Source organism: Pteronotus mesoamericanus, unplaced genomic scaffold (genome assembly GCF_021234165.1).
Source record: "Pteronotus mesoamericanus isolate MK-2021 breed Mesoamerican mustached bat unplaced genomic scaffold, CSHL_Meso_final scaffold_21, whole genome shotgun sequence".
NCBI lineage: Eukaryota > Metazoa > Chordata > Mammalia > Chiroptera > Mormoopidae > Pteronotus > Pteronotus mesoamericanus.
In genome coordinates this window covers 22,681,869-22,704,007 of record NW_026555310.1, presented here as the reverse complement: position 1 = coordinate 22,704,007, position 22,139 = coordinate 22,681,869, and the positions used below count along the sequence as shown (strand labels likewise).

General features: G+C 34.0%; 1 protein-coding gene across 1 annotated transcript in view; it reads left to right on the top strand.

Annotated features, from left to right (window-relative positions):
• PDE3A (phosphodiesterase 3A) overlaps window positions 1-22,139 on the top strand; it is a 278,997-nt gene that overhangs the window by 158,456 nt on the left and 98,402 nt on the right. Inside the window, exon 2 of the mRNA XM_054591375.1 lies at window positions 8,032-8,082. Within this exon, the coding sequence (XP_054447350.1) occupies window positions 8,032-8,082 (51 nt within the window). The remainder of the gene's footprint in view (window positions 1-8,031; window positions 8,083-22,139) is intronic.

Here is a 22,139-nt window from a genome sequence, read left to right as displayed (position 1 = left end):
TAACCTCCCATCACTTGATAATGCCCTGTAGAGTGGGAAGGGTTTGGGGTGTGGGGGACGTGATGAAGTGACGGGGGTGCAGGTGGGCTGCAGGTAAGAACCGAGGCTGCTGCTGCTGTCTGGTTTCCCCAAAAGACGGAGGGATTCTCCCAGTTTGTAAATTTAATCATAAAGGAGGTTCAGTCATTTTTAATACCATTGTATCTGGCCTTTCTAGGTCCTAAGCCCCAGTGTAGAACCCTGGAGGGTTGGGTAACAATGTGTGTGCGCCTCAGGGATTCTGTTACCACCTTTGGCCTAAGGCCTAACGCCAATGCAGACTTCCAGGGTCTGTTTTCTGCAGAGCGCAATGTAGTTTTGGCCTTCTTGCTCCATGAATAACAAGAGGAGAAGGAAACATACACCAACGATTAAGAGCGATTCCCCAGCAAGGACTAGACAGGAGCAGAATTGGCCTAAGCTGTCAATCATGGATCTTCCCAGGCCAGGGGACTGCTGTTCAGTATTCCCTGTTGGCAGGGAAGTAAGCAATCCAAGCCCTTCTTTCCACATGGAATTCTGGAGAGAGAAAACAGTAAAGAAAAATAAAAGAATATTCTAAGGGAAAAATCCAAAGGGAGCATGCCAGGGGCAAAGAGCTTTAATTTGCTTATCAAATTGAAAGTTCCATGCGTAACACAGTAAGTGGAGTTAAAAGAGAACCTCTGCTGTTGTACATTTTATGACTCTTGAAAAACAAAACACAAGTAAAGGGCCGGCAGAATTTCTCTGTGAACTACAACTGATGTAGGGACGGTGGTACATGCTCCACAGATTCTTCTTGTACTATGAAATTGAGTAAGAGTTTGAGGAATGGAGAGTCCCTGGTCATTAGTTTTTCTGTAGAGAATGTACTTTGTAATTTTTAATTAATGAAGCTGATGATTAACTTTTGGACAGTTTTATACCAGTGAAAGGGAATAAATACAAAATATATACTTACAGTTAAAAAGACCCAACCCTTTTTTAAAATTTTGACCTAAAGTAACCCAACTGTCCCATTCCTGCTCCCATCTAGGATGTTTGCGTCTTCTGTTTCCTCGGCCTGGCATGCCTGTTTCCTCGATACCTGTGTGTCTGGTACTCTCGCTTTATACAGTTCGCTGCTAAAACATCACTTTTTTAGAAAGCACTTCCCTGATCCACTTACAAAAATTATTTGTAGTGCTCTTCCCAGCCCTGACCCACCGTTACCCCACTCCAAGATTCCTTATGGCTTTGTCATCACCTGGTGCATTATGTTTGCTTGTGTTTGCTCTCCCTTCACTGGAATTATAATTGCGGGGAGAATAGAGATGAATCTCGGTTTGTTCCCTGATATGCATAGATGGTGACTAGAATGTCTCCTTGAATGTAGTAGGGACATGATAAATGTTTGTTTAATGAACATAGAATGAAATAAAAAGAGGGGGTTGTGTGATAACTTTTACATCTTTACATGTATACTATTTTTATATGTTTTCCAAAATATGTTTCAGTACTTTTCAACAAGTGAAACGGAAGAACAGTTTTCCAGAGAGTAATGCGAGGGCAGCAGAGGTGACTGTTACCTTCCAGCACTGCCCTTCTTCATATCAAAAACATTTGCTTTTTTAAGTACACACAAAGAATAATTTTTTACTGTTCCTGGTTCTCCTGCTGTTTTCATCCCTCCAATTAGAGTGAGGGTAAATGCTTTCTTCCAAGACATCCCTAAAAAAGGCATTAATTTTATATAAATAAACAAAAAAACAATAGGAGAAAATAACAGGGAAAACTATATAAACAAGGAAGGAAAATATTTTACCTACAGAAATATATTTTCAACTATCTTCATTTCTCATGCTGTTATTAAAAATATCTCTGCTTGGATAGAACCGTTTTGTTTCCATGCTGACTTCTCCTTTGCTTCTCCTGTGAACTTTTTAAATTTGTGTCTGGCAGCAGCTTTGTTTTCCTTGGAACTAACTACTGTATAACATACTGTTAACTGAAGGCTGTGATGTAGAAATTTATTATTCAAAATAAAAGTAAGAGAGAGAAGAATTTATTCCATAAGGATGAAAATTACTTACTGTCAAGGTAGTTAGGATTTTCAAAATGCTTTATACAACAGACTGTGTTTCTTTACAAGGAAGTATACTTGTTTTGTACAATTAAATATAAGGGTCTTCCTTTTGTCTGTCCTGATAGTAATGGGGGCTGAGAGGGGACGAAGGAGACTGTTTAGGAGATTATTTTTTAGAGAATTTCATTAGATAGAAAGATTTTGTTTGCTGTGTGTAGGCATAACCTTGGTGACCTACATATGAGGTCTGTCCAGAAGGTATCCAGCCATGACTATAAAAAATAGAGATATTTACTGAAGAAGATACAAGAAACATTGTGCATAGGACAATGACATGTCCGTCCCCTGTAAAGTAGGCACCCTGAGACCTCACACAGTTCTCCCAATCGCCATCAGCTGCCTGGTCATATTTTCCTGAATTTCATTGATGGTCTGAAATCTCTTCCCGTTCAAAGGTGATTTTAGTTTTGGAAAAAGACAGAGGTCACAGGGCATCCAATCTGGGCTCTAGGCGTGCTGAGTCACCTCGGTGATTTGATGTGTTGCCAAAAAAACTACACAGAGACGTGATGCATGAGTGGGTGTGTTGTCATGATGAAGCTGCCAGTCACCAGTTGCCCATAGCTGCAGCCTTCTGAATCATCCGAATAGTTTCCACAGAGGAATATTCAAGGTTAACATAAAAATTTGATGAACATTAGTTGCTCTACTTGTGCAGTCATTTTAAATGCAATGTCCATACAGTGCACATGCTTACTCAATGGTGTCTACCACCCCGAATGACTAATAAAATGAAATTGTCATTATTCACACATGCGCATTCCAGCTCACTCTCCTTGGCTGCCAGGTTACATCAATGTTGCACAAACCGTTCTCATTATATTAACAGTGGCTGGACTTTTTCCAGACAGATTTTGTATCCCCAAACCTTCTGGTAAGATGTTTATTAAAATGTTGTTACCCAGAAGAGTAGTCATAGCTACAGTATTTTGCCAGGTACAATGCACACATTTTTGTCCAAATTTTTGAGGGAAAAATCAGGATGCACATTATACATGGGTAGTACCTGAAATACATTGTGTCTGTTTTTGTGTTTTGTAATTATTTGTTACATAAAATCTCTTGTACCATAATATGTTAAAAAATAAATGCTAAAATTCCTTTACAATACAAAAAACAAGTTATCTAAATAGAAATAAATCAAATATTGAATTAAAAAATTAAAATAAAGGATTGTTGTTCCTGGAAGTGTGAGCCAAAAACATGGGTGCACATTATACATAGCAAACCACAGTAGAGTAGCCAACAGGATATCTTTTATAGATGGTGAGAGACAAAAATTTTTTCTTTCTGAATTAAGCAGCCATATACTCTCTATCAACCAGAATGTATTTCAGTTTTCTATTTTTTATTCATTTTTCTAGTCTCAGTCTCAATTACCCCCACCTTGTGTTTTACATTTCTAGTACCTTTATGTAACTATTCTTAAAGTCATAAATATTTCTCCTCCAAAAACAATATCATATCACATTAATAAACTTAGTCTCTTTTCCCAGAATTGCCTAGATATCCTGCTGCTACTCGTTTATCTTGAAAGCTTAGTCCAGATGAATCCAATTGCAAAAAGAAAATAATTCCACAATTTCAACTTCTGTTCCTCATTGTCCATGACCCATTTCTGTCTTTTATCCAATCCCATGATAATGTCAAATGACTACTTTGGTCATCTGTAATTTAATACTAATCTTACCTGTTTGATTCAAAGTCTCTTTTGGCTTTCTCATTGATATAGCATCAACATCAGTGTGCGCTTAATTCTGAAATTCACTGACTTCATTGTTCAAGCTCTCTTACTTACTGTTTATTAAAATGACCAATTATTTTCATTTGTCTTAATCTGTGTTGACTAATAGTCAAGAGAGTAGGATAGAGAGGTGTCTGTAGGTACTTTCTAAAACATTTAGCCCTGTGGTTCTGCTTTAACAGGAATATGTACCTGTTGCCAAATGCTTTATTTTAATTTAAATAATATGTAATGTGCAATAAGTCAGGCATTTTTCTTTTGTGTTACAGGTTTCTCTTACATTTATTTTTTGCTTTTTTTTTTGCTTTTTTATTGTGGTAAACTATATATAACATGGAATTTACTATCTTAACCATTTTTTCATTTAATCAAAAGTACATTTTTTAACAGTCAATATTATTTGTATTAAATTTCTGGATTTTTTTAAGGAATGTTGAAAACATTCTGCATATTTTACTCTTTGGTCCATGATCTGAGGACAGGGCTGTCTTAACAGCAAAATGTATTCTATATGCAAATAGGATACAATTCATACAGTATCATGTGCTAAAATGAAGTTGATCCACATTTCCCTCTCTCCACCCAGGCCCCCACCTGTACCAGGTGTGGAGAGGGATAGGTACCCAGCCCCCTATCCAGCACCCCCCATCACCTCTTTCTCTATATTAAAGAAAAAAGGAGGTTACTGAAAATACTAGAGCAAACCACATACACCAGCTGAAATAATTAATGCTGCTTTTGGATCAGATTATTTTAATTCAAAATAAATTTTTACTTGTAAAGCCCTTGTATGATTTCCTCAAGGGCAAAGGGAAAAATATCCTGTTGATTTCCTTGAATAAAGAACATTCCAGTGTCTCATTTATTACTTCAGAGTTCATTCTTTTTCAGATTATATTTCACTTAGCATGCAGATTTCTGTAACTTTTCATTACTTTGAATAAAGTAGTAATAGTATACATTTTAAAATACTACCACATACTTGGTCAACTCAGGCTATTAAAATATAATGATGCTATTAAAATACAATAATACAATAGAATAGAATTTCTTTACCCTTAATCACTCATTTGTCTCGTATAATTCTGGAAAATAACTATGTCTGATACATAAATTTTGGACAATTTTACTCTTTTATGCTTCAAATGAAAAAGTCAGATTTAGAGAATTAAATTTTTGGAGGTTTATTTTATAAGTTCTGGCTTGTAAAGTAACAAATTTTTCTTGTAGCAGTTGATAGCCCAATGGAGTCCACATTTTGACTGTTTCTGTTCATTGACTGAACACCATCATCTCTAAAGTAGTTAATGGCAGAGCATGGTGAATTCCATGCTGTTCTCCTTTTATGTCTGATTCTGGCTAAAGGCACCTTCTTGATTTACTATTTATCATCATCAAATGTTCTCTCCCAGAACTGTATATTTTGGGTTGCAGTTCATGTCTGTGAGATTTCTTTACCTCTTTTTATTGTGGTACTCATACATAGCAGAATTTACCAAATTATCGTGTTAGTTTAAACTTATTCACAAAGAGGATGACATTCATTACAGGCTTTTTAAAAGTATTCTCTTCAGAAGAATAAACAGTGAGGGAAAAGAAAAGATAAGCCTTCTGCTTAAAATTCATTTTTCTCTAAGAGCCTAGTGCTCAAGTTTATTATCTCTTTAAAGTTGCCAAGACAAGCATCTCATCTTTCTGTTATTAATGAAAGGTAATCCAAGGCCTCAATAGGGCAGATGATTGAAATGTGTCAAGAATTATTTTTGATAATTCTAGCGAAAAACTAATTAAATATTCTCTTAATTTATGTTTCCAAATCAGATTATTTCATTATTTGACTAGTGTCCATTACCTTTATTATAATCAACTTTAAATTTGTATCAATGAATATTTACTAGCAGGTATAATGTCAATAAATGCATAAATTTTTAAAAAGCATTAAATAAATAACTCTGTAAGCATTCAGTTTTATGTGATGATTATCTGGGCTAATTTACCCACAATTGTGTTATAATTAAGTTACTGCTTTAATTTCCAGGGCTTACAATAATTGACTATGTCCTTAAAAATGAGAAATTTAAAATTACTTTGTTATATTTTTCACTTATTATACTATGAGCATTTCTCGTGCAATTTTTTTGAAAAGGCCCTAAAATCCAAATTTTGATTGCTATATATATAATCTTTTCTATCCTATAATTTATTGGATAGTTCCCTTTCTGTTAGATAATATTATGATAATTACTGGATTTTTACATTTTTATTAACTGGTAAAAATGGTGTAAATTTTAAAGAATATGTAATATGTTTTAAAATTGCTATTACATTTTTACATGTAAAATATATATGTAGTATGTATATACACATTTGCTAAGTGCTAGCAATATATATGCTTATTTGTCTCATCAAATCCTCACCAGTACTCAACATTATTAATTTGCTAATGTAATAGGCAACAGTAGTTTCTTGTTATTATTTATACTGAATTTTTCACTTCCAATAAAATTAATTTTTTGGCATAAGTCTATTTACTATTCATAGTTATTCTGTAAATTGTCCTTATCCATCCCCCAGTTGTCTACTAGGATTATGTTTCTTTGAAATTGGAGGAACTTGTAATATACTGAAGATATATTACCCATTTACTGCAGATAGTTTGCCAATGTGGCATTTGTGCTGAAATTTGAAGGTTTTATGTAGTTGGATCAATTGATCTTCTGTGTATTTTTTAATTAAGAAAATCTTTTTTACACTCTAAGGTAGTATATGCCTCGATTTTATTCTATTTCATAATGATAGTTTCATCTTTTTAAAATTAAAATCTTTTTTATCTATCTAGAATTTATATTTGTGTATATTATAAGAGTCAGCCCAAGGAATCTCTCTTATTTGTTGAATAACTCATGAAATACTCATTGATTTTTTAATTTACTTTTTCATATTTTGTTGCTACATGTACTTGAGTTTACTTCAAAACTGTTGACTACAGCTCATTCATCTTTTGAGTCTTAAATCATTATCCTCTAATTTGATTAAATTTTATAATATATTTGAAAAACCACTACAGTATTTTCATGTCTTCTAATATTTTCCTAGCTTTTATAAGTGTATTCTCTCAGATAAAATTAGGCTACTGTTTTTTTTTAATTTCCTCAAAACATACAATTAGCTTTTGATTGAAATTGAGTTAAACCTGTATGTTTGTTTGGAGAGAACTGAACGCTTAAAGTTTTTATAAAATTTGGTCTTCTTAACGAGGAATGTGTATCAGCCTGTGAAAAGTCTTACCATTTTTTAATTATATTATTTTTGTTGCTATTGTGAACAGTTTCTTTGTCATTATGTCTACTGGAGTCATGCTGCTATATAGAAAAGATAATGTGTATAAACATGCTGTACAGTCTGTCTTGTTAGAACCCCATTGTATTAATGGCGGGAGCACTCATGAGTAATGCACGTACCAGACAACTGAATAATGTTTTATTCCTTTCAGTTTAATATTTTTCTAGGTAAATGTTATTTTTAATATATAAATATCATGCTTTGTAAGGAAAGTAGCTCAGTGCGATTACAACAGTAGGAATAACATGGTAATATTTTGAGTCTCTGTTTTATGAAAGTCTACATTATGACTTTGAGGCTCATTTCACATTAAATAATTTAACTACATAAAACACTCTTATTTCTGTGATATTATCAAAATAGAATAAAAAATTATTGAAATATTTTGGCCTTTGGGTTTTTTTCATTTATGACAGTAGAATAAGCTACACTAGTGGATTCTTCAGCATATTTTCCTAATAAACTAGGAACTTAATAATATGCAAATAAAGCTTAACATGATTTAACATCTATCCAGAATGTTCCCGACAAAGACCTGTAAAGCTATTCATTAGCAAACTGTTTTTGTCACACAGTGATGTTAAAATATCTTTAAAACTCTTAGCAATTGAAATATTAGTTATTAAACCAGAAGTTTATTACTTCATGTATGTTCATTTATTCATGATGGCTATATAATACATTACTATTAAAACATACATCTCAAAAACCTAATTATTCTTTAAAAGAAAGAGTACAAATATTTGCCATGTAAAATAAGTATCATTTAATGTACTGTAATTATTATTTTATCTTACAGCTCATGGGGCATTCAGAATGGGACCACAAACGAGGTCCAAGAGGATCACAAGTAAGTTTTCCCTTTTCTTCCTTTCTTGCATTTTGTTTCTTAACACTTTGAGCCATGAGATTTCTAAAACTCAAGGAATAATAAGAAGTAGAAAGAGGAAGAGACAAAATAATCATGCCATTTGTTTTTACTTAAGTTAGCTATAATTAAAGTCTGGTTTCAAATCCCAAAGGCAGAGGCCAGTATATTCCTCCTAAGAGCTTTCTGGTATCCCAGATTGGCTGTGTTTTTGTGAACGCAGATTTTATATTCATCTTGTCTCTGCTGAATACATTTTGATCAGCGACTCACTCTCTCATTTTTATTTACTTCCTTTGATAATTTTTTCTATGTATTTTCTTCTTTTCTCTATCTTCCTGTTTTTGGTTAAATATTTTGAAATATAATCAGACTAAACCCTAAACTAATTACAGATTTTGTCTCTAAATTAACTGTCTTCGTCTTAGGGAAATAGAAAGATGAAAGGACCTATTATTTTGAAAAGAAACAAATTCTAAACCTTTCTATATTACCAGACTGTTTTCATTGTCTTACTTTATGTCTTAGGCAAGGAGAAAAGCTTCCATGACGCATTTATGCTTTTTAATGACCTAATTAGACAATGTGGATTTGTTTTGTTTCCATAATTACTTTGCCTGACAGAATAAAGGCTGAGTTTTGCCCTAAGAAAATTATCTCCCCTCCTAGGTATATTGTGAAGAAATATAAAAATCATTTATTTCATAGCAGTCTGACTATAAACATGCCAAATGAAAATTAAGTAGGTGGGACATTTTTACCTCTGCTTCTCACATTTTGCACTTGCCGCCAAAAAAATATGGTTACAAGAGAGTTGAATGTGCAACACTGTATCAGAACATTCATTCTGGAATGTGAGATTCCCCTAAGCGTTTTACAGAGTGGATGAAGACGTCTGCAGGGTGCATGGTTAACTATTTAATTTAGGTCACTGGGAAAAGAAAACCAAATCAATCGACTATTTCTAGTTGATGTTTTTAATAGCTGTGATTTTATTTTTGTCCATTATCAATTTGGTTAGTAAATAATATAAACTGTCCTATTAAATTAGGATAACCTGAAAGAATTTATGCCTTGCTTTCCCTACCATTTGCTTCTCCTCTTCGTGTTCCCTGACAACTCTCCATCTATACGTATCAGTAATATTTTAAATCAGAATTTGCTGCGGAGTCATTAATGAAATGATGAAATTAATGTATGTTAAGTGCTTTGTGATTCTACACCAATAAAAAGTAAAGATGAGCACAAGTAAAAAATTCCATGGTTTCTGATTATTGCCACTAGAGGCATTTTGATATTCAAAATATGTTAAGTAACTTGCTGAGGACATGTCCCTTCAAAATAATGTCATATTACATTAAAAGTTGTTTAAAATATTTAATATTCACCCTTGTTATGACTTATGACCTATTTGAATATAATTATCTTCAGGTTTGAATTGGTCACTCTGTCAATATAAATTGAAAAAAATTGTTATAAAAGCACAACAGTTTGTGTTAACTTTAAACATAAAAACCCCAGAGTGAATTTTAAAAATTCAACGTATTTTATACATAACTATAAAACTTCAGAACTCTACATACACACACAAAATATGTTCATAAATGACATCTTGTTGTATTTGAAAGGTTGAGGTGGTTCTAAATAGCAGAAGCATTAGAACATTCTTCCGTGAATTACTGTTATCAGCATCAAGGTCTTTCTTAGACCTCTCAATTAGCTAAATAAGTATCCCAAATGTAGTGCACCTTTTTCGCACTTTGATTCACCTCACGAAAAAGAATCATCAAGGTAAAAAGCAAAACACACACCACAAAATAGAAACATAACAACTACAACAGAAAACTATGGGGGAGGGGAGCGCATTTCTGATAAATTAAGGATTAAGTAATAACCTCAGCTAATTCTAATTTCCATTGTGTGTATGTTTTAGATCGTTCATACTTTTTTATCTTGCTGTTATTTCCTTGGACCATATGTCTAAAGCCTTTTAGCCACTCAAAAGGAATTTCAGACAGACTGCACTTGAACAGAGATCTCTTAATATTTTACTACTATCCAAAAGCCTTGCTCAAATTCCATCTCAGTGTCCATTCAGTGAACACAGATTTTAAGTGCTGACTCTGTGTAGAGCACTGTTGTGGGTCTGACTGAAGCAAAACCGAATGACAAGGTTACTGCTTTCCAAGAGCTCGCAAGCTATGCTTGGAAACAGAACAATCCTTAACTACAGGGTGGGGCAAAAGTAGGTTTACAGTTGGGAGTACACGAAACAGTGTTTATTCTTGTATTATTATTTATTAATTATTGGATTATTTTATATGCAACAACTGCAACTCTTTTGCCCACCCTGTACATAATTTACAGGGTAGATATAATATTAAATATATAAACAAACTGTGATAGAAGTTTAGGTGGGACAGAGTATTTATTCCTAGTAGAACTGGGAAATACTGCCTAAAGTTGATGGTACCTGAAGTGGGCCTTCAAGGGTGGGTAAGGTTCTAGAAGTACAGAAAGAGGGACAGATGGATGGAAAAGCTTACGTGAAAGTCTGTTAGTTGGGATGTGTGTGAATTTTCTCTCTAACTGCTTTATAAACACTTATTGACTGATTAAGCAACTACTGTGAAGGAATCATCCAGGGAATGCCATACCTTGTTGACCAGACATGAGGAGGAAGTAAGGAGGGTCCAAAACTTGAAACCCAGTACCTGAAGGAGTAGCGTTGCTAATACACATTAGTTTACAGGGAACGTGATGCATTAAGTGAAGCAATGTTAAGTGAGGCTTGAAGACGACAATCCCAAAGAGAATTTCAGGTTCTGTCCTGGTGCTCTGTAGCCAAATTAGAGCAGAAGGTGTCTATTTGGGACTGCTAATCACGAATGTGATAATTGAACTACATTGGTGGATAACCCCGGAAGAAGAACATACAGACGGAACAACAGAGGAAAGAGCCCGGGCAGAGAGTTGAAGCGCGCAGGCGGTCTCGCTGGAGGCCGGTGGGAGAACTGATGCGTAATCAGAGGTGGTGTACCGTGAAGTTATGCCAAGAGGAAGGCTGAGACCACACACAAAGTTTCAAGAAAAGAAAAAAAAAAAGGGAAGTGCTTTTGGATTTAGTGATTAGCAGGCTATTAGTGAGCTTTGAGAATGAGGTTTTGATGAAGAAGTACTGGAAATTAAGAAGACAATAGTGTAAGGTAGTATTGAATAGAAAGATCTCTTGGGAGAGTTTTGTTTGAAAAGAAAGGTGGGATTCAGGAAGAGGGGGTAGATGTGAATGGAATGTCTTTAATGCTAATGTGAGAATATTAAGAATTAGTTAGAAAAGAAAACACTGGAAATTCGTAATAGTGACCTGTTTCGGGACAGAAAATAGTGGGGTTCAGGTAAAGGAATGCGTTCTCTTCCAAAGTGGCCCTTTTGGCACAGGGTTAGGGGTTTTCTCACGCCCCACCAGTCTCCGCCCCAAACCCCACCATTCCCCATAGTTCAGAAAAACTGGCCATGTATTCAGATGAACTACTGGTAGATCCACCAAAAGGCACACATGAAGACCCTTTGGAAAGGAAGTAGAGATGGCTGTACAAGAAAAAGAGAGAATGGGCACAGATATTACCAAATGAAAGGAAAACTGTGAGCCTAATAACTTCAGTTTTCTTGGCAGAAAAGGGGTGCATAAAGTTGAGGATATAATAGTGGAAAATGCTGAAAAGTAGAAAATATATGGAGTAAACATTGTTTTAAACATCTGAGAAAGAGGACTGGCTTGATGTCTGATCACCAAGAAACACCTAGCAGAAAGCTGTCGCAGATGTGAAGGGGTTAACTGCAGGACAAACATTAACCTTTTACATTGATTCAAAAAACACCAATATATGTTGGAGATTTTTAAGCCTCTGAGGACTCAAAAATGAACTCAATGATTTTGGCCTTCAAAAGCAGATAGCTTTATCCAGTCAGCCTTAGTTCAGAGGATAAAGAAAAAAATAAGCTAGTATTGAGGACATTAATCATTACCAGGGTAGAATAAGCTTCTCCTGGGTTTCCCTGTACGTGCTTACTAAATGAGAGATTTTCTCAAATTGACCTAATCCTGCTAAATTATATCATATGTGCATTTTTCACAGAGGGTAAGAAGGTATAGTTTTTCATATCAGGGTTTCTGATGTAGAAAAATACACATTTTGCTGGAAGTAAATTCTAACATTTAATCGCAATACGACTTTATCCTCAGCAAGAGTTTAATTCAAATTGATTTATTTACTCTATTCTCAATAACTTTGTGGCATAATTTGTCAGCTCACTCACATCTTGGGGGCTGATTTTTCTTCTTCTTTTTTTAAGTATGTTCTCTCAAGTAGTCGATCATCCAAATTAGGGAAGATGCTAAAGGATAAATAAACTTGAGCAGCATGCAGAGCTCCTTCGCCTGGCAGCATTCCCGGCAATACCAAGTGAAGTCAGGGGACGCAATTCTCAGAAGGCAATTAGTTGTTTTTTTTTTTTTCTTCCTTTTAAATTCTTGGGGAAAAGTTTTCCAGTGGGAAGTTAGGAGAGGCAGTAGAAAATTGCTCTCCTTTGAAAAGCTAAAAGTACTAGGAGGGTGGATGATTCTAAGGAGCCAGTAATTTCCTTATAACTTAGTTGAGGGTCTTTGTGGGAAAAGATGACTTCACTTGGTAAATTTCTAACTTCCTAACATTTTATGTGCTAGGGACCAGCTGGCCCTTATTTATCAATAGTTAGAGATTAGTAGGTTCTTTAGTCAGGTTTATCAACTGGACTCAAGACCTTTCATTAACGAAACAACTTTTTGTGTGATCTCTGGAGTCTTCAAGTGATTGAGGTATTCCTGACAGTGAAAGTCTTGTTTGTATGTGTCTAAGTAATTGAAGTTTTGCACATACAATAGAAAAAAGTAGCTGAATATTCTGGTGGGGAAAAAAGTTGTTATATACATTAGGCTGTCAGGATACTTAAAAATTACCTGGTCCTATTTAGTAGCATGACTTTAATTGTCTACCATGTACTGGAGTCTCCAAATACCATTTCTAGAAATAGAAGTACCTACCTAGATCAGTTAGCTTTTGCAGCACTGTTTTAAGTCTTAAGGATGAATTTCAATGGAAAGATATTATGCTTCAGTATCCTTTCTAAGTGAGTATTCAGAGAGAATGAGACTGTTGATAAATAGCTCCTGAAGTTGATGAAGCTAAGGATTTCCTCCTAGTGGCCTAATTTGGTGTCAGATCAATTTTTTTCTGGGTTAATAATTCCTTTCTGATAAGAGCATATGAAGAGTAATTTAAATGCCTTTCAGACTTACCTAGAATAATGCCATATACATTTATTAGCGTTGACTCCATTTACTACATTTAGAAATGCAATCATGCAGATTTCTCAGGAATTTATTCCCAGGAATTAATGTGAACAGATTGGGAGTCCATTATTACCTTTCCCAAATACCCGATGTTTTACCAAAGAAAAATGCACACCGTAGATGAAGCTGGCTGCCAGTGTTGCTTTTTCCACAAGCATAGTGCTTTTACTTGCACTTCCTTCTCCTTTTTCACCTTTTAATCTAACAACTGTTACTACTAGTTTAAAAATTGTTCCAATAGTAATTACATTTTTTGGCAACCCTTCAAGGAAAGATCTTTTTTTCTTTCTTTGCCTGTTGTGGAATTTGATCATATTTTGTTTATATGGACAGGGATCATGCACCAAATATTTGTCTGAGTCTTACACGTTTTAAGAGTTGCCTTGTAATCTAATGCATCAGTGGCAGGCAAGGAAGGACCTGCTTGTTTAATACTCACTGAATTACCATCTTGTCTTGGGTACTGTGGACATCATTCACATGTCACGTGCCCTACTACCTTATGTTTGTTTTTGTTAAATCATAACATTCTGCTACAGTATATGAAACAACAAAAAAAAATTTCATACCCATCTTGACCATTCAGTTCTCTAGGTGTTTTTAAATGTAGTGGGTTAATCAGATCTATACTATTGGACAATCTTTTTTGCCATCCACCCCTCATTCTGTGAAATCATTTTTTATCTAGTTAGAATTTAGTGTTATGTCTTTAATTTGCATTGACAAACTTTACATGACACAGTCTTAGAAAATTTTTGCTGGTAAGGGTGTTTTTGAAAATGTCCACAGCATTCACAGTGTCAAGAGATGGGGAGACATTTCTCTTCGTCCTCAGAGATGGGAAAATTGTGTTTCTCTTTAACAACTGAACACAGGGGTTTATTGCCTCTCAAGCATCTCTGGTCTCTCCCCAGTGGATGCCAGTAGCAAACTCCCCATCCTGCCGTTGTGATAATGTGTAATGTTTCTAGACATTATCAAGTGTCCCCTGGGAGGCAAAATTGCTCCTGTTGGAGAGCTACTGAGAGTACAGCATAATTTTTTTGCTATTCATATAGAAGATTAGTAAATATTTACTGATTAATTTTTATACTTCATATAGGAAAATGAGAAAATGCTTTTTCAAGAATTTGTGCTTTCAGCTGTCACTAGTGTGGTTCAGTTGGTTGGGTGTCATCCCACAAAGTGAAAGGTTCCCAGTTTTATTCCCAGTCAGGACACATGTCTGGGTTGTGGGCTCTGTCCCCATCAGGGCACATGTAAGAAGCAATGGACCAATGTTTCTCTCTCACATGGATGTTCCTCTCCCTCTCTTCCTCCCCCTTTCTCTAAAAATAACATAAATTTTTAAAAAAGAATTAATGCTTTCAAGCTTTCACATTCCATCTCTCTACCAAAATAACATTAATGTCATTGTGAGATAGTTTACTTAGAGTAGAATCACATCCTAGAAAACTAGGAGGAAAAAAGGCACTCTTTCCACCCCCGAAGCATTCAGGTGATTCAGAGGAGCGGTCCGAGGGACGATGTGGCTCTGCCCAGGCAGTGGTTGCACAGAACATGTGTTTCTGGTAACTGACAGATGACCTTGAGTGAGTCACTCCTTCTTATAGGCTCTGCCTGGTCCCTCCAAAAGGCATCGATGAACAGGAATCAAACAAGTCCATAGAAATAAAAGGAAAAATTGCCGCTAGCATTTGCATCCCTTTGCTTATAGATTAGTAAACATGTTGTTTATTACTTATTGAGTGACCTTCTTATCTGGGGACTGTGAGCATCATTCATATGACACATGCACTGCCTTATGTTTGCTTTTGCTTCTGGTACATTATGTGAAACAAAGCAAAGAATGAAGTAAGCATTACAGATGACCCATGTTTAACAGCGGGAGCTGTAGATAGCTTAAGCAGCAGTCAAATTTACTAAGTGCACAGAGGCATACTCTGAAAGAAATAAAAATGACAATAATAATCCTAACACTTTAACCCACAAATTGTTTCTGGTTACTTTTGCATTTTCAGCTTTTATTCTTTTTAATATATCTTGATGTATACCTTAAGAAACTTAAATAATTAAGGCAAGTATTTTGCATTAAAATTATTTTGCATTTAAGTTCCTAGAAATATAGACATTCTGGAACTGATCTTGCAGCTCTAAAGTTTTGCTTCCCACTTGCTAGAATAATAGAAGATATACTAATGTAAGAACTATTCATTTTATCTTTGAACTTCAATACCTGACAAAAGGAAATGATTTTTATTGCATGCTAGGTGATTTTATGCAGCCTCTCACATAGGGTATGGTCTTGTTCTTCATTAATTATAAAAACATATTCTAAAATAAAATTTGGGGGGGTAGATCTTTAAGTTTTATTCTACTTATAGATAAAACCTATGAAGAAAGATTATGCTAGATATCATTCGATTTTTATAGGGGACAAAAATCTAAGACTAGAATATACTGACTAGAGTAACCTATCAGACAGCATGGTAGGTGAAGATCAGGTGAGGTAAAGGTTACATGACATTTAGGAGGCCAGTTAACTAGAAGGAGTGAAGTAAGACAGTGGAAATAGGAAATGGTCATTGGAAGTGGTTGACCTTTTAAGGTAAATGTGAACATCTGTTTTATAAACAAAAAAGCACCAAGAGGCAAGTTTTTCATGTCTTCTTTGTACAACTCATAGAAACTTGGAGAAAATGAATATATTTATTTATTTCCTTGGTAATATATCCAGCTTATATGTAAAAATATGCATTCCTAATTTATAACAATCTTGTTTATAGTATATAGATTTTTCTTTACTTTCATTCTGCGTGTCAGACTGAAAGGTTGTTTAATAGCATTCCCCACTTAATATTACATTGTCAGCAAAACTGAAGTTTGATTTTTTTAAAAAAAGGTTTGCATTGGAGAATGATGATTGCTTGACAGTTCAATTTTCAGCATTAAATGACTGTCCCATTTTCTGTAGGTAGCCATATTAATTATGGAAAAATTAATAATCCAAGTGCTAACAATTGCAAGGCAAAATCCTGGAACAACATTAGAGAGATTAGTGAACTGAAATTTCTCAAAAGTCACAAATATGAAGCTTCTTGTCAAGTTTGATTTTTCAGATCATCAAGGGTTTTTCAGTTTTTGTTTTGTTTTGCTTTTGTTTTTGTGGTGGCACCTTATGCAGTTACCATTTTCTGGAAAAATCTGAGCATTACAAGTTAAAGCTTGTTCTTACTGGAAATCTGCATGTTATCAAACTTGAATCAAAATAGCTTGCTTACTGAATTCTGTGGCCCTATGGTTAAATACTTCAGGGTGACAGTTTATACTTGGATCTCTATGACTATTTCCATTTTAGAATTTTGTAACCATGTTCTTTTCTTTTCAAATCATTTAAACTCCAAGTCTGCAGAAAGTTGTTTACACTGCATCAGTGATACACACTTAAAAGATCAATTTTAAAAGTTTTGGAGGAGAAAAAAGATCTCAGAAGGAGATTGTGGGTGAGACAAACATGGAGCAGAAATTTCAAAAGTAAACCAAACGTGATCAGTCAGGAAGATAAAGAAGTGCAAACAGATGTGAAAGCTCTAGTTCTCAAGGGATTGGGAGCAGAGGAATGAAAAGAAGTTATCTATCAAAGATAGTACAGAAGAGACCTAAGGGGGGAAAGAGTAGTAAATAGAGAAAAGATATTTCATGAAGCAATGTAAAGACATGACCATTGCAGCCATGTTGAGAAGGTTAGAAACATACAAAAAAGCCCTTTGATCCTGGGCATCATGATTTGGGGATGTGATATGTCTTACACCCAGCTTTACTGCCCATTTTCCCTAGTCATAATTATGGTGACTTTCTGCCATAACTTATTGACAATTCGCCTCTGGTACTTAAAAAATGTGACCATATGACACATGCTGATTGTATTTTTTGGTCTCTATGATTTTTGAAAAATATTCCAATGCACCAGTAAGTTCATGAAAGCTAATCCTAGGACATTTTTGTTTTCTTCTTGATATAGAAATATAACATGACTTTAAATGCTTTTGCTAAATAGTATGATTCCTGCAGTGAGTTTTATTTTATGCTGATGGTGGCAACCCCATACATAGTAGATTTTAGGTAAATATTTCTAAAATAAGTAAAAACATATTAGAATTTATAAATTTGGAGTTTAATTTACTCAAGTAAGTTTTGCTGAACCAGTGTGTCATGAAGAAGTTTATATTAATCAATATAGAAATGTAGCAACCCCCTAGGACTTAGTGAAATGATTTCCAAAGCATAAATAGTAAGACCAGAATTCTTTTGATTTTTAATGCTATTGCTCTGTATTTGAGCTTTCTGATGTAAAGTATACAAGTAAATTGAGATCTCCTCATTTTAATATCTAGGATGCCTATTGTAGGGTGAACTATAAACTGGCATTCGGGTATGAGGAAAACTTTTCATGTTGTTATGAATTAAGAAGATAGAATCTAAGCATATAGTTTTACATAAGGGAACATGTGCTCCTCTCATTCTCAAGGCCAGTGTGGCTGCCCCGCACTCTCCATTCCCTTTGCTGTCATAACATGGGCTTCTTAAGCTCCAGAGTGACTGTGTCTCACGGAGCACAGGGATCTGAAATTTACAGAAGGACTTTAATAGAAACTTATGACACATGATGAGACCAGGCTTTTCACTATTTTTTGCCAATTATTTGGCTTAAAACCAATGGAACAAACTGAACTTGGCATTGCTATTTCTGTTCAAAAAAAAAGAAAAATATATAATTTTACCATTTCTTATGTTTGGGTCTTGGCACGGTGGCTTTTGTTTATGGAAAAAGACAGGGGAGGAAAATGCATTATTTTAACTTCACAAGATAAATAATTATACCAAACTGAAATTTCCTTTAAAAGCATCTTTTCTTTTTTCTTCTTATGATAATACAGATAGTTACTAATTTAGTGCAAGCTTGAAATAAGAAGTGATATTAATATCTTCTATAACATTATATGTTTAAATGCATCACTTAGATTACATTATATATTCCATTAGAATTCAATTGTTTCTGTTCCCATGCATAAATTAATGAAACCTTTCATTTTATTATGAATGTTATTTTCTCTTGAAAAGTTCTTATAGCAAAACAGAAAAAAAGGTCATTCTTACTGTTAAGTTTTCTTGTAAAGGCTTTCTGGACATTATTAGCTACTTTAAAATATTAACTAATCTTATCTGAAGTAAGTTTCTACCAAATACTAATAAGGAATAATAGGAATGCAAGTAATGTATCTGACTTCCAACTGGTTAAAGGAAATTTTATTTTTATCATTTTATGCACTAGAGGTCATAAAAATTTTAATTGTATATGCAGTATAGGAAATTTACTATTTCTTGGAATGAATATTGTAGTATACATATTATGTTCATAGCTAGAACATAGTAAATATTACAAAAAGTTGAAATCTTTCTCTCTTTTGCATTATAAAACATTTAAAGCACACAACAGTACAGTGAACAGTGTAAAAAAACCATATACTTACAAACTAGATTTAATAAATATTAACATTATGCTATATTTGATTCAGATTTTTTATTAATTGATAGATGATTGCTTAGAAATATTCTTATTAAACTTTTTTACAAGGTATGCATTTTACTCATTGGGTATGTGTTTAGTTGAATCTATGTCATGGTATTTGATGATATGGGAATTTATAGAGTATGGAAACAGTTTAGAGAGAAAGGGAAAAAAACCGGAGAATATGGAAGGATATATGGAAAAGATTAGTTTTTCAAGGAGACAAGCAAGGTGCATTTTTTATTCAAGTAATATCTACTTTAATATCATTTGCAACAAGCTCATGAATGGCTACTGTATTACGTATGTATCTAAAAATGACACTTAAATACATTAGTGTAGTCATAAGCATGCCCTGTAATAAAAATAAAAATTCTTAATATCAAGTTAAGAAAACAAGAAATTTTATTAACATTAAATATTGTATTCCAAAAGGATTAGCTTTGTTAAGCAGACTTCAAATTTTCTGACACCGTGGTTTAGAAAACCATCACTTTACTGGTCACCAGGTCACCTTCTTAACACATTGCATATCACATAGAAATCTCTAAGACATACGCCAGGGTCGAATGACCAAAATACAATGTAACTGCAATGCTTTATGGGTTCTTGCAATGATATAGTTTTTCATAGATTGACCTGCATGGTTTCCACCAATGAGATCGCTTCATTCGATGTGGACAAGACAGTGTGTTGACATCTAAAGTCCATAACAGATGGCGCGTGAAAAACGAGAAAACTCGTGAGCGTTAGGAAATGTGTTAAAATCAACTTCATGTAAGGACACTGTAAAAGTGCAGACTGTTTCTATTTACGATCTATTGCTCTATTGTCTTGAGAAGCATTATATTCTATACATCGTATATGAGTATTTGTTATTTTAAAGCTTAAAAGACAAAGATGTTCTATATATTTTTATTTTAAAAGTTTATTTAATCATTTATGTGTGAGGTTTACAGATAGTGTATTCATCTCTTCCAGTGTAACCTTAAAGTGTTGTTGTTTTTGCATAGATAGTAGAATAGTTTTTGAAGATTAGAATCAAAGACTAAAACAAGAATTGTAAAACCCTTTATGGCACTGCCCTACTTAATGTTTTTGTCAGTGACTAATATAGACAAAAGGATGTACATTTACATTTTAGCATTAAAAAATGGGATATGTAGCTAATGTGTAAATGACACAAGAAGGAAATACAATGTATTCTCATTTAATTCCAGTTGAAATACTAAACTCATAAGATAAAACTGAAAAGGAGAATATAAAATTTTGCACCTAAATTTTTAAGAAAATTCCAGCATGGACTTTGCCTGCATATTTGCTTATAAACAAATGAAGAAACAAACAAACAAAAAAAAGTCTTAAAGATTTGGGTTAATTTAAGGCCCAATATCATATGGCTTTTTTAACAGCAACTGCATCCTTGGGCTTCATTAGCAATAGTAGTTATGACCTATAGAGCAGAAGGATTAATTCAATAACATCTCCATTGGCCAGATGACACCTGCTGTGTTACATTCAATTCTGAATGTCAGATTTCAAGAAGGATATTGAAAAGCTGATGCACTCACACAGAAAATTAGCATATTTAGAAACCATATGGGAGAGAATACAATGTGCTTTCTTGAGTTATCAAAGGTGTTGGAACATAGAGATTTTTTTTTTCTCTACATGATCCTATAAGACACTGTTGTGGATAAATGGATAGAACACAGTAAAGCCAAATTCAGATTTTAATTGAATATGAGGAAGACATTTCTGGCAATTCAAATTGATTTAAAAGTAATAAAATAAGGTAATGGTTTTTCTGAATATAAAGTTGTTTTTAGAAATTAAAATAAGGTAATGGTTTTTCTGAATATGAAGTTGTTTAATTGATGATTCTGTAGAAAAGTTTTTATTAGAGTAGGAGAGCTAACTACATGAGGGTGTGTTTCCTGATTGTTTCTCAACAGTGATGCATAGTCCAAGACACAAAAATATCAGTCTTCTAAATTGAGTATACCTCAGAGAAGTATCCTGTAATTGTGCTCTTTATTTGATGAAAATTTCCAAATATAGGCAAACCATAAGTTTTAAGCTCAGATATAGATACCGTATTCTATATAGAGTAGAGTGGTCACTAGCCTTTGAGGAGCAATTTTGAAGCGCCTGTTCTCATGGATTGCTGATACCCATTCTGCATCACCTGAAGATCTTGTCAGAGATTCTCAATGATGAGGGTTTAACATGGAGCAAGGAAAACTTCCTCCAAAGATGTTTCCCAGGTGAGGTGAAGAGTGTCCATGTTACTAAACCATCGACTTAAAGAACAAAGTGAATGGATTTCAGTGGCTAAAATAATCTTTGTCTCACTTTTGCCTGAAATTCTAAAGTTAGTGTTGAATTTTTTTTTCTGTAAGTATTTTGCACTTTATTATGCCAGTGTTTTACAGTTTATTAAAATGTAAATACTTGGCTTCCTCTACCAAAATGTCAAATCCTTAGAAGGAAAGATAAATCCACACATATAACACTGACTTAGCATCATGCAGACCATGGCTCAAGCCATGTTTATCCACTTTCAGCTGAGTGACCTTGGACAAGTTGTTTGAGTTTACTAATAACCTTCAGGCCTCTTACCTGTAAAGTGACTCTAACAAATTATTATAAGGATTAATTCTTTTATGTTGGAAGAAGGTTTCATTTTTATTTATTTTATTTTATTTTTTATTAAATGTATTGGGGTGACATTGGTTAATTAGTTTTTTACTACTTTCTGCTCATTCATTTATGAATTGTGGAACTTTACATTTGTTATTAATATTGATCATTTATTAGTAAGAATGAAGGATAATGAGCATAATGTTTCATGAGGAAGTAGGGCAAAGAAATGAAGGTAATGAGTAATGGAGTTGAAGAATAGGGAAAAGTCTTGAGGATTGGTGCTGGACTCACTTCTCCCAGCTTCTGACACAGGGCAATATTTTATGCAACTCCAAGAAGAGCCGTTCACATTATAATCTGCATGAAGGATGCCCTCTAGAGTTGTGCAGTATACAACGTGCACGGCTGCATACATTGTCCTATTTAGTCCTTTCT